The 14437-nt window shown below is 43.6% G+C and overlaps 1 protein-coding gene across 2 annotated transcripts in view; it reads left to right on the top strand.

Annotated features, from left to right (window-relative positions):
- Window positions 1-14437, top strand: part of LOC138655113 (ovochymase-2-like) — a 174045-nt gene that overhangs the window by 70154 nt on the left and 89454 nt on the right. For both annotated transcript variants that reach the window (XM_069743553.1, XM_069743555.1), the window contains exons 10-13: window positions 6710-6946; window positions 8196-8381; window positions 10175-10284; window positions 11763-11863. In XM_069743553.1, the coding sequence (XP_069599654.1) occupies window positions 6710-6946; window positions 8196-8381; window positions 10175-10284; window positions 11763-11863 (634 nt within the window). The remainder of the gene's footprint in view (window positions 1-6709; window positions 6947-8195; window positions 8382-10174; window positions 10285-11762; window positions 11864-14437) is intronic.

The following is a 14437-nucleotide window of genomic DNA, read 5'->3' as shown; positions in this document are numbered from 1 at the left end:
AAGGCTATATTCTGTTCACAAATGCTAAGAGGACTACAGATGCGGCATTGTTGGGTTCAGCGGTGGAGGACAACTGTTGTGAGAGTGTGACACAGTTACTAGGCCCAAATAAGTAAGTAAGCTAAATGCTGTTCTAAATTGGTCAGAGGAGTACACAGGCGGCATAGCTTGGTTCAGCGGAGGACAACTGTAATAAGTGGCTCAGAAAGACAGAGTAGGCCTAAAATAAAAAAGGAGGCTAATATCTGTTCAAAATTAGTTTGAGTAGTACACAGGCAGCATAGCTTTGTTAAGCGGCGGACAGTTGTAATGTGTGGCACAGACAAACAGACAGACAGAGGCCTAAAATTAAAAAAGGTGGCTTCATGCAGTTCAAAACTGCTACCAGGACTTACCCGGCGGCCTAGCTTGTTTCAGGGGGGGAGAGTTGTAATGTGTGGCTCAGACAGACAGACAGAGGCCTAAAATAAAAAAGGTGGCAAAATGCAGTTCAAAACTGCTACCAGGACTAACCAGGTGGCCTAGCTTGTTTCAGAGGGGGGAGAGTTGTAATGTGTGGCGAAGACAGACAGACAGACAGAGGCCTAAAATAAAAAAGGTGGCTAAATGCAGTTCAAAACTGCTACCTGGACTAACCAGGCGGCCTAGCTTGTTTCGGGGGGGAGAGTTGTAATGTGTGGCGCAGACAGACAGACAGAGGCCTAAAATAAAAAAAGGTGGCTAAATGCAGTTCAAAACTGCTACCAGGACTAACCAGGTGGCCTAGCTTGGTTCTGCGTGGGAGGACAACTGTTATGAGAGGCTGACACATTAACTAGGCACAAATAAGTAAGTAGGCTACATGCAGTTCACAATTGGTAACAGGATTACTCAGGTAGCATAGCTTTGTTCAGCGGAGGACAATTGTTATAAGTGGCTGACACAGTTAGTAGGCCAAAAAACTAAATTGGGCTAAATGTCTGCCAAGGAATTGTTCATAAATAAACTGGTGGCATATCGAGGTACAGGGGTGGGCTCCTCTGCAGAGTTGCAGACAGTGGTATATAACGAAAAGTATTAAGGGGTCTAAATGGAGGCCAGGGCCCCTGTATATTTTTACTATCATCTATCATTGCAACAACTTTGTAATGGCAGTGCCATTTAAGTATTTAACAGCACAGACTACACAGTGGTGGAGCAGGGAGAGGTAAGTATTGCAAGTGGTAGAGCACTGTTCAAGCTGGGGGGGAACACTCTCTCGTGGGTGGCGGTACTGGCACAGGGCCCCTCATATTACAACGGTGTGTCCGACGTTGGTTGTGCACCACCACCGTCAGAGACACTTCATTGTACTATGTGGGACCCTGTGCCAGTGCCATCGCCCAAGAGTGGGCACACACACCTGTCCAGGCAAACGGCACTCGCACGGGTGCTTGCGCCAAGTTGTGACCACGGACCTGTGGGGGAAGTCAGCCCATTTAGGGAGGTATAAAAATGGCCTATGGTGGACATTCGGCACCTGCAAATGGTGGAATTGGAGCAGTCAGTAAGAGGAGGCCAAATACAAGCAATTTTTCTGGCAAGCTACGTGTCAGCAGCGGAAGGTGGGGAAAAATAATTCAAAATCCATGATTGGTTCATTTTAATGAAGGTTAGATCATCAACATTTCGGGGAGCCAGACGTGTCCTTTTTTCAGTCAGTATTGAACCAGCAGCACTGAAGACTCTGAGAGCACACTAGGAGCTGGGCAAGCGAGCTCCTGTAATGCATATTCTGACAATTCAGGCCAGGTGTTTAGTTTAGATGCCCAGTAATCAAAGGGGAATGACCTGTGAAGGAGAACATCGATAATGGCAGAAAAATAGTTGGTAACCATACTGGACAAATGCTGTCTCGTGTCACTTTGAATCGATGCAGCAGTACCTGTCGTGTCTGCGGTCATTGCGAAATCACTCCACAACCTGGTCATAAATCCCCTCTGTCCAACGCCACTTCGGCTTTGTGCACCTCTAACACCTCTGCCATGTTGCCCCCTAGAGCTCATGTGAGAACCATCAGCGCCGCTGTGTGCTGCGAATGCCAGAACCTAACGGTCTATAAGAGTTGCATGTTTCGTAGCCAATATTTGCTCAAGGTTCTCATGTGGCATGATACTTTGTAATTTGCCTTTGTATCGTGGATCCAGGAGGCATGCTAACCAGTAATCGTCATCAGTCATCATTTTTATAATGCGGGAGTCCCGTTTTAGGATACGCAAGGCATACTCTGCCATGTGGGCCAAAGTTCCAGGTGTCAATTCACTGCATGTGCTGGGTTGAGGAGCACTTTCTTGAAAATCTACCTCACTTGTGGCCCGCAAAAACCCTGTACCTGACCTTGCAATGCCACCAGTTTCTATTGCCCCCTGTGAAGCATCCTCCTCCCATAAATATTCAGCCCCATCCTCCTCCTCCTCCTTTCGTCCGCCACCTCATGCAGGAAAGTTCCCTGAGCAGACAATGGCTGACTGTCATCAAGGCTTCCCTCCTCCTTGGCCGCAGATGCCTGCTCCTTGATGTGCGTCAAACTTTGCATCAGCAGATGCATTAGTGGGATGCTCATGCTTATGATGGTGCCGTCTGCACTGACCAGCCGTGTGCATTCCTCAAAACACTGAAGGACTTAACAGAGGTCTTGGAGCTTCGACCACTGCACACCAGACAACTCCATGTCTGCCATCCAATTGCCTGCCCGTGTATGTGTATCCTCCCACAAATACATGACAGCATGCCTCTGTTCGCACAGCCTCTGAAGCATGTGCAGTGTGAAGTTCCACCTTGTTGCCGCGTTGATTATTAGGCGGTGCTAGGGAAGATTCAGTGATCGCTGATGGTTCAGCATATGGCTGGAGTGTACGGGCGACCGGCTGATGTGCGAGCAAAGTCTTCGCACCTTCAGGAGCAGGGCTCGTAACTCCGGATAATTTTTGAGGAAGCACTACACTACCAGGTTCAATATGTGAGCCAGGCAAGGTATGTGTTTCAGTTCTGAAAGGGCTATGGCAGCCATAAAATTTCTTCCGTTATCACTCACTACCTTGCCTGCCTCAAGATGTACACTGCCCAGCCATGACTGAGTTTCTTGCTGCAAGTACTCGGCCAGTACTTCCGCGGTATGTCTGTTGTCGCCCAAACAATTCATTTGCAGCACAGCCTGCTGATGCTTCCCCCTAGCTGTTTGATAATGGGACACCTCGTGTGCAACACTGGCAGCTGCGGATGGAGTGGTCGTGCGACTGCGCTCTGTGGACGAGCTTTTGCTTCTGGAGGAGGAGGAGGAGGAGCAAATGCCTACAGCCAACTGTTTCCTAGACGGTGGGCTAGGCAGAACTGTGCCACTATGGCTGTCCCTTGTGGACCCTGCATCCACCACATTAACCCAGTGTGCGGTAATGGACACATAACGTCCCTGGCCATGCCTACTGGTCCATGCATCTGTTGTGAGGTGCGCCTTTCTACTGACCAATTGCCTGAATGCATGGACAATGCGTTCTTTGACATGTTGGTGGAGTGCTGGGATGGCTTTTCTCACAAAGAAGTGTCGACTGGGTAGGTCATAGTGTGGTACTGCGTAGGCCATCAGGGCTTTGAAAGCTTCGCTTTCAACCAAACGGTAGGGCATCATCTCTAACGAGATTAGTAGAGCAATGTAGCCATTCAAACCCTGTGTACGCGGATGAGAGGAAGAGTACTTTCTTTTCCTATCGAGAGTCTCTTTTAGGCTGAGCTGGACTGGAGAGCTGCATATGGTGGAACTAGCGGGGGTGGTGGTGGACATGGCAGATTGAGAGAGGCTTGGCGATGTTATTCTTGATGTGGGCATACCTACAGTGTTTCCAACCAAGAACCTTGCAATTCCCTGACTGCTTTGGCCTTGTGACCATACCTCCACGTTTGCTACTGGTGGTGTCATAACTGGTGGGCTTCCAGTTAGGGAAGCAATGTTGCGTTGCTGACAAGCTTCAATATGAGCAGGTGCACCAACAGTAAGGGACGTTCGGTAGTTAGTCCATGCTTCCAAGTGCCTGCTGGTTAGATGTCTACGCATGCACGTTGTATTTAAATTTTGAACATTCTTCCCTCTGCTAAAGGTCTTGGAGCATTTCTTACATATAACTCTGGACTGATCATTCGGATCTTGGTTAAAAAATTGCCACACTGCACTCGTCCTACTATGGAATACCTTTTCAGGCTTTGCACGCCGTGCTACTGTCACCGGATTGCAACGCTGTCCTACACCTGTTGTGGTTTTTGACACATGTTTTGGGCCTGATGCGGGCCTGCCAGATGACAGCTGTTGCAATGTAGATGGCTACTGCGGATCATCCTCCTCCCCATCAGAGCTACTGGCAGTGGCACCCTCTTCCCCCAATGGCTGCCAATCTGGGTCAACAACTGGGTCATCTATCACCACCTCTTCAATGTCATGTGCACTGTCCTCTGTGTCACCGTGTAAGGTGCTATAGCGTTCGGGACTGGGCACCATAGTCTCATCAGGGTCAGATTCGGGCTCAGTACACTGCGAGGCCAAGTAGTGATCTGTGTCAATGGAACAGCATAATAATCAAGCTGTGGCTGTGCATCTTTGCACTCCATGTCCGATTCTTCCTGTAATGGGCTTTTAACAATTTCCCTCTCTAACCCAGGCACGGTATGTGTAAAGAGCTCCATGGAGTAAAGTGTAGTGTTGCCTGCCGCATCCTTCACTTTTGTTTTGGGTGAAGGACACAAGGAAGCAACTTTTTCTGGACCTGGAGCATCCACTGATGACTCGCTGGTTTTAGATTTCGAAGCTTCTGAAGAGGAGGTGAAAGAGCTGGAGGCTGAGTCAACAAGGAAAGCCAAAACTTGTTCCTGCTGCTCCGGCTTTAAAAGCTGTTTTCCTACTCCCAGATAAGGGAGCCTTCGAGGCCTTGTGTAGCCAGACGATGACGCTGCCTCAACACCTCGAGCATTTGGTGCTATCTTGCTTTTCCCAGTACCACCAGATGCTCCACTACCACCACCACCATCAGTACCAGCTGGCAACGACCGCCCACGGCCTCTTCCACCAGACTTCCTCATTTCCACAGCCCACATAGTATATAGCACAGCTCGAATAGTATATAACACAGCCCGCATTGTATGTAGCACAGCTCACATCTCCCCCCAGAAGGGCCCCACAGTCCAGTACTCACTGTTATGGTAAAAAAAACCACACATTCCTCACCTCTCCTCATGCCTGCGCTGCTCCCTACTCCTGTCTCAGCGGCTGCACTGCCTGGCACACAGTGAGTGCGCGATTATGTCATTGCGCACCCGCAGTGTCAGAGGCAGAGTGGGGAATGATGGGAGAGGGAGCGGCAGCTAACGCTCTCCCCTCAATCATTGCTTTGAACTGTACCAGCAGACGCTGGTATAGTTCAATGCAGCGGCAGCGAGGGAGTCGGCGCTAGCAGAAGGCAGGCCCCCTGCCTCACAGGGGCCCCATAGCGGCTGTGTGATGTGCCGCTTGCTGTGGGCCCCTGGGGGAATAGGGGCCCTAGGCAGCTGCCTGGTCTGCCTGCCCCTAACACCGGCCCTGGTTCCTGCATTAGCTGAGATAGCACTAACCACAGACTAGATTATGTAAACTCTGACCTATGCTGCCTAAAAGGCCTTTGAGTGCTTCTCATTTCTGCTAAAGAACCAGAGGTCAGAGTAGAGTGCAACATATCTACAACAGAGAAAGTGTCTCAAAAAGGAGGAAAAATGGAGTTTTAAAAAATATATATATATGTACAAAAATCTTTATTGACACAATAATGAACATACAAAAAGACAGATAAAACCATGTGCTATAAAGGACACCACAAAAAGTGGTGGTGTTTAGTGCAAAGTATAGCTCAATTCACAATAACAAACTTAGTAATCATAAGATGAGGACTTGCTTGTTGAGCTCAGAGAGTCACATTACAATGCCCCCTGCTGTAAGCAAAAAGTACCATCAGTCATTATACTATTCCTATGTCTATATTAATGCCCAGGGTTGCATGGTTTGTGGTCAAGTGCCCAATGTCCAAAAGAAGTCTGACATTACAATCATCAAAGGTTCCCCAAATTCATTTGTATGATGCACAGTCAGAAAATCTTACCCGGTACTAAAATGCCAGCATCCAAACCCCGACACGCGTTTCGCTGTCCGTTGACTCTGCTTCCTCAAGGGGGAGGAAGCCAATACCACACGCATATAATGCCACAAAAGGTATTCTGGAGGTCTGTCTTCCATTTGTGTCAAATCTCAATCTCATTAAAAAGTAGTTAATTGTTACCTTGTTTCTGAAGACCTGCAATCACTGGACCCTTGACCTTGTGCCATTGGTTGATTTTTACATAACAACTAAGGAACTGGTATCATTCTGCAGCAATATTTAAAGTCCTGTGCAACCAATAAAGACATATTATTCAGCAGCATTATACAGTTCTTGTCCCCTATGGGGCTTATGATCTGATGTTCCCATCTGAGCCATGTGCCATCTCCATTTAACCGGTTAGTATATTTGGTAATGTGGAAGGAAACTGGATTGGACCCAAGAAGCCCAGATGTCTCCATGCAGATATTAATCTATTAATTAGCCATTGTTCATTTGTAAATATAACATTATGTGACTCTTTACAAATTTATGGTTTGTTTTCATTAATTATTACAAAAATTATATATTTCATTTCACAGAAATACAGACATGTGGTGGTAGTTCCGTTGAGGAGACCGGAGTGATTAAGTCCCCAAATTGGCCTAATAATTATGCCCCTAACGGATTGTGTGTATGGCATCTTCAAGTGCCTGAAGGAAAAAAACTGATCATCAGTTTCACCCATTTTGACTTAGAAGATGTGGACATAATAACTAGACAGTGTTATGATTATGTGGCAGTATATGAAGAGAGCTCTGGAAAAGCCGTTAAATATGGTATGATCTTACTGTTGTTGATGTCTTCTTTACATTTGTAAAGATTATCATTAGCAACATTTTATGTTACATTTTTCATTTTGAAAAGTTATCTAATTATTGGAAAATTTTATTTACAGTAAAACAAGACTCAATCCAATCGAGGCAAGGGTTCATGCTATGATATTTGGATTTTTTTATTATACAGTGATAACTCTTTGAGATGATCACCCAAAATTGTACTGAAATCTGGTCTGATAAGTGGTGGTCTTCTCAAAGAGGTGGAGAGGGTTCAATATACTTCTTATTCAAAAAATCCAGTAACATGAACTGTGGCTTTACAGGAATACAGAACTTTATATAAAAGTTCTCCCAGTTCCAATCTTATTTTTGAAGGGGTTTCATTTAGAAAAAAAAAGTATTTTTTTTCATGAGGAATTAGAATGATCACTCACTTTTGTTTCATAAAAAAGCACCCCATCAAGTTTGTATTCTCTTAATATTTTGCAGTCATCATATTAAATAGCACTGTGTACTCACAATTGCTCATTTTGCCTTTCTGCCCAGTAAATTCTTCTCTTTGAGGAAGTGTTTTGTCCCTGCATTTATCATTCCCCTGTTCAATCCCTGATCCAGAGAGATCATGAATCATGCAGGGAAAATTGACCTCCTGTTTCTACATAGAGCTTAGTCAGTTTTTAATCACGTAATGTCATACACCTAATAGAAAAGAGAAGAATTAGCTGAGTAGAAGGTCAATATGAGCAATTGCAAGCAAACAGTGCCATATAATATGATGATTGCAATTTATTAAAAGGATAAAAACTATGATGGGATGAGTGCTTCTTTAAGACTTAAAAAATAATTACCGTATATTTCAGCAATTTTCCCTGCAGATCATGGAGGTCTGGATCCTAAGTAACCCAACCAATCACTTAAACAACCCCTGAGAAGTGCCTATTTCAGAAGTTAGGAGCTCCCGCTTTAGCTCACACTCAGCATGGAGTTTGGATCCAATGGAAACAATAACCTTTGTAGTTTTGTAGCCTATTCTTTCTGTTGAATTTATACTTGACTCTGTGTGCACTCCTGAATTGTGTGCTTTTTGAGGGTCTGTTTGAATGGTCGATGGGGTCTCGGGAACTGGTACCACAACAACAATCTAGATGAAATTAAAGTGTCTGTATAATATGAAAAAGCAGCAACGTGTAAGACAATATCTGTTGTATAAAGCTTTATATCTTATTATTGCTGTCTTCACTTTTTGTAGGTCCTTTCTGTGGAACGAACCTACCAACCAGAATCACTAGTAACAGTAACATTCTTACAATCCGATTCTACAGTGACGTTTTTACAGAGTCAAAAGGCTTTAGAGCCTACTGGGCCACTAGTCTACTACAGGCACCGCCAACAGAAGCCCCTCCAGCCCCCAAACCGTGGGACACTATACAAATAGGTATCGTATATTGCCCAATGTGAAATGGTTTTATTTGTATTGACTGAAATCGGCATTGGAAGTGGGTTATCCAACATACTCAACCCAACATTAGCGAGACCGGAATATGGTTGGTTAGGAGAATGTGGAATGAGAATTTCATAACATTTTTATACAACTTTCACAAACATAAAGTAGATCTTTACATGAGCGTGTACATGACATTGGTATCATTATTATTACAGAAGTATCAATAAAGGTGTTTTCTGGTTAGAACAAGTTATCCCCTTGCACAGAATAGTCGATAAGTGACTGATCTCTAGAGATCCCATTACAAAGACCCCCAATGATTATGAGAACAGGGGCCCCAATTTCTCCTCTTGAATCAAGAGGTGTTCAAGCAGGCAAAGTACAGCCACATTAATTGTCTATGGAAATAATGGGATTATTGTGCTGTAGTTAACTATAACATTCAGATGCAAAGACTTAGAATGGAGTGCTTAATCAATGCACTATTAAAATGGAGGTATCAAGACTCCTAAGATCATGATCAACAAGGGTCCCAGCAGTCAGATCGGTGATAACTTGTCAATTCCAAAAAAATTCCTCTAAGCATATTAAACAAAATAATTGAAAAACCATTAAAGGCAATCTCTCACCATGTTTTTGCCAACTAATTTAAGAGCAGCTTAATGTAGAGGCAGAGACCCAGATTCCAGAAATATGTCACTTACTCGCCTGCTTGCTGTAGTTATGATAAAATGTATTTATGCTGTAGTTATGATAAAATGTTTGTATTATCAGCATTAGGGCTTGTTTCCATTTGCGAGAAACACGTCTGTGTCTCGCATGTGGAAACGAAGCTCTGGTGCCGGCACTCCGGAGCGGAGCGTTGCGGCTCCATGTGTTCCTATGCGGCTGCACGCTCCGCTCTGGAGTGTCGGCGCCAGAGCTTTGTTTCCACATGCGAGACACGGACGTGTATCTCGCAAGTGGAAACAAGCCCTTAGGATTAGCAAACCTGTGTACACAATAAACTGCCATTCTGAAGTGTGGGTGGGATTATGCTGAGCTCAGCATTCAGAGAACTGGTACATTTGCAGTAGCTAAAACTTTTATCAAAACTTTCCAAACTGCCACAAGCTACTCGGTAAGTGATGCATCACTGGAATCGGGGTCTCTAACCATACCATGCTCTCAAACAAGGTAACAAAATCCTGGTGACAGATTCCCTTTCAAATTATTGCTTCTGTTTAGCATGCATTTCTTTTTTGGCAGACTATGTTCAGATTGCTGGTCCTCAGGAGAAACAATGTCAGTGCTCATTGCTTATTATTATAATAATTCTCTGCCATTCATAAGAACATGTTGATTATGATTTTTTGGGGATGGATTAGTTCCATTACAATGGTGCACAATGTGCACAGATCCGTATGACAATTTGCAGCAGAAATCATCTGACAATTCCTGCAGATAACCTACAGAATCCATTGGCCAAATCTGTTTATGTGGATCTGGTGAACATACCTGCGAGAACCAATTAAATATTTTACAGTCATATAATATAAGCATATAAATTGCCCTTTCGACCCACAAAAGCAAGTGAGGTAGCACAGAAAAATATGACCGAGATTTAGGTTTCCTTCATGGCTGACATAAAAGGATGTAACACACATCTGACTGGCTCAGTTTCTTAGGTATGTGTATGGATTACTGTAAATCCTAATCAGATGAATGAAACAGTTGTAAAAAACGAGACAAGTGATACTTCTTCAATTTGCAAAATGTTGTATTCATTTTATTGCTGTTCTCAGATTGGCCAAATAAATGTGGAAAGCCGACAAAGCCTCCCCAAATTCTTTCTAGAATTGTCAATGGAGAACCCGCTGCACCTCACACCTGGCCTTGGCAAGTGTCCATGCAGGTAAGAAGCATAGCAAAGATTTGCATTCCGAGAATTTGGCACGGATTAAAAGAAGTTGTTTTAATGTCAGATTCTAAAGTAAAGTGTTATGGCATTAAAGGGAATCTGTCACCTACTTTTTCATATATAAGCTGCAGCCACCGCCATTAAGGGCTTATCTATAGCATTCTATAATGTAATCTCAAAGATAAGAAAAACAGGTTATATTATACTCACCTGGGGGGCGGTCCCGGTGTGGTCCGGTCCGGTGGGCGTCGCGGTCTGGGTCCTGCGCCTCCCATCTTCATACGATGTTGTCCTCTTCCTTGCTTCCTGTCGAGGCGCCGGACCCGGATTGCGACGCCCATCGGACCAAACCGTACCGGACCTCCCCCCAGGTGAGTAAAATATAATTTGTTTTTCTTATCTTTCAGGTTACATCGGGGGCTTATCTACAGAATTACAGAATGCTGTAGATAAGCCCCTGATGGTGGTGGCCGAAGCTTATATATGAAAAAGTAGGTGACAGATTCCCTTTAAGCTTGTTCATACAGATAAAGATACTTTCAAACAATTGTGAGAGGTACCATAAGCATTCAGCTTACTCCAGTCTATATCTTATGTTCTGTTACGGATAATAAATTGCCATAAAGTCATAAATGTATACATTCATAAAGGGCTGAACAATAAGAAGAGCTGGTGCATTTCATTTATGATATTACTTCTTCTTGGGTTAACAAAACTAATTCACCAATTTTAAATTCTTGAAAGGGTTTACGAAACTGTTAAATTATCCCTAATTCATAAGATAGGCGGTATCTTGCTGATCGCTGGGGTCTGACCTTTGGGACCCCTAGCAATCCTAAAATAAGAACTCTGTAACTCCAAAAATTGGGCTCTGTAGAGAGCTCTTGTTGACTGGTGGAGAGTTGCGCATGCTCAATCTACGATGCATTCATTGTTTATGGGACCACAGGAGAAAGCCAAGTACAGTGCTCAGCTATTTGCAGCAATTCAAATCAAGTAGAGATGGGGTGGAGATAGAAAGACAACAAGTACTGGAGGTGGGAAGGTTGTCTGAACTGTCCACCCCAAGGGTACCCGAGCGCCTGTACTTGGTTTGAACAGTCATTCTGTGCTGACGGAGTCCCTTCAAAGAGAACCTGTCATCATGAAAAAAAATCTTCTTACAGAGCAGGGGAAGTAGATTAAATTGATATAGCATATCAAATAATCAAGAATTCAAGACAAAATATTCAGTCTAACCTGTGTGCGTACTGAGATAGCTGTCAGTCATTCAGCAGGGAAAGAGCAAAGGTTTATATGAATAATGAGTGATACTGAATCGTTTCTCACTTACCTATAAATCTGCTCAGCTCCTCCTGCTCTATAGCATGGTGCCTGCATATTGGATGGCAATTTTCTGCTGCCAAGTTCCCTTTAAGGCCATACTAAGACGTGACATGGATTTTTCCCATAACTTTGCCTTGTATTTTCAGGTGTGGCCAAGTTCTCGTAATGAAACCATATTCTTTCACACATGTGGAGGCACTCTAATCCACAAGAGATGGGTCCTTACTGCAGCCCACTGCTTTATTAAGTAAGTATATCTTTCAGTTCACACGAAATTCTTTCATGATATTATTTAATATTATATCTATAGTGTTCCCTAAAACCCCAATTCATATGAAACTTATAACTTTTATTTATTAAAAACTGATAATAACACTTTTATGCTTGAATGATTGCTACTTATTCATTAAAAGGCAAGCTCAATTTTGGGAGATATGGGGATATTTTCCATTGTCTAGATCAAATAACAATAACAATAAAATTACAAAAAATTCTGGCCTAGATGGTGAACCTGACTCCAAGATTTGACAATAGAAAATAAGAAACAAGTATTTTATAGTAATTAAAATGTCCCATGGTAGCGGAAAGGTTAAAGGGGTTGTTAACTACTAGGACAACCCCTTATTAAACTAAATGTTCAGCCCCCATAAAATGATAAAGCCTATACTCCGGTGCCAGCTCTGTTCCAACGGTGTCAGCACTCACGGTCCGGGGGTTGTGATGTGGTGGAATAACATGCGATGCCTGGCATTCAATCAGTGCTGGTGTCACTGTCTCTGCCTTCAGACAAACTGACAATGAAAAGGAAGTCCGGGATCTGCTATAGCCCTGGCTTCCTCTTCATGCTCAGTTTGTCTGAAGGCGGAGACAGTAGCACCAGCTCTGATTGGATGCTGGTGTCACATGTCACAACACCGCCTCGCAGCCTTGGGGGCAACGAGTCTCGGCACTACGGGAATGGCAACGGCATGGAAGGTGAGGATAGGCTTTATTATTTTATTGGGGCCGAATATTTACAATAAGTAAACCCATTTAATGTCACTAGCTCTGATGGTACTTTATTCCATGATTGACAGGCACAATAATGCAACTTTTGTAAGATAAGTTAACCCGGTCCTGCATTAACACTTTGGTTGTTATTATAAGTTCCGCGATTACTAATCCAATGTACAATCTTCATTTTTGCATTATTTTGTACTGACGTATATATATATATATATATATATATATATATATACTAGATTGTGGCCCGATTCTAACGTATCGGGTATTCTAGAATATGCATGTCCCCATAGTATATGAACAATGATGATTCCAGACATCATCATCGCCATGGCAACCTATTATGACACCATCGCCTGGCGGCCTCGACCAATCAGCAACGGGCACAGCGACGATGATGTCATAAAGGACGTAGAAATCCCACGTTTCTGATTCAGCGACGGGCACAGTATCGACGTAGATGTCATAATGGTTGCCATGGCGATGATTATGTCAAAGTTGTTGCCATGGCGATGATGTCATAATAGTTGCCATCTTGACGGTTGCAATGGTAGCGGTTATATCATAAAGGTTGCCATGGCGATGAAGATGTCATAATAGGTTGCCATGGTGATGATGATGTCATAATGGTTGCCATGGTGATGATGATGTCATAATGGTTGCCATGGCGATGATGATGTCATAATGGTTGCCAAGGCGTTGATGATGTCATAATAGGTTGCAATGGTGACAGTTATGTCATAATGGTTGCCATGTCGATAATGTCACAATGGTTGCCATGGCGATGATGTTATAATGGTTGCCATGGTGATGATGATATCATAAAGATTGCCATGGTGATGATGATGATGGCATAATGGTTGCCATGGTGATAATGATGTCATAATGGTTGCCATAGTGATGATGATGTCATAATGGTTGCGATGGCGATGATGTCATAATGGTTGCCATGGCGATGATGTCATTATGGTTGCAATTGTGATGATATCATAATGGTTGCCATGGCGATGATGATGTCATAATGGTTGCCATGGTGATGATGATGTCATATTGGTTGCCATGGTGATGATGTCATAATGGTTGCCATGGCGATGGTGTCATAATAGGTTGCCATGGCGACGATGTCATAATGGTTGCATTTGATGATTGTGTCATAGTGGTTGCCATGGCGATGATGATGTCATAATGGTTGTCATGGCGATGATAATCTCACAATGGTTGCCATGGTGCTGATGATGTCATAATGGTTGCCATGGCGATGATGATGTCATAACGGTTGCCATGGTGATGATGATGTCATAATGGTTGCCATGGTGACGATGGCCTCGACCAATCAGAGAGCCGGGATTTCCAGGACAGACAGACAGACAGACAGAAAGACAGACAGAAAGACAGACAGACAGACAGACGGAAAAACCCTTAGACAATTATATATATAGATAACAGCACATTATACTGTATACTAATAAGAATACAGACTTTTCTTAGAGATTTCCAAATCTCCATGTAGGCTGATGCTCCTCCTAAGACACCTGAAGTGTTCTTTTTTCCTCTCACAAATTCAAAATAGGTCTCTATCTATTACAAGCCCCAATTAATAATAATAATAATACTTTATTTTTATATAGCGCTAACATATTCCGCAGCGCTTTACAGTTTTGCACACATTATCATCACTGTCCCCGATGGGGCTCACAATCTAGAATCCCTATCAGTATGTCTTTGGAATGTGGGAGGAAACCAGAGTGCCCGGAGGAAACCCACTCAAACACGGAGAGAACATACAAACTCTTTGCAGATGTTGTCCTGGGTGGGATTA

Source organism: Ranitomeya imitator, chromosome 1, assembly GCF_032444005.1.
Source record: "Ranitomeya imitator isolate aRanImi1 chromosome 1, aRanImi1.pri, whole genome shotgun sequence".
Taxonomy (NCBI): domain Eukaryota; kingdom Metazoa; phylum Chordata; class Amphibia; order Anura; family Dendrobatidae; genus Ranitomeya; species Ranitomeya imitator.
This window is presented reverse-complemented; position numbering and strand designations above follow the sequence as displayed.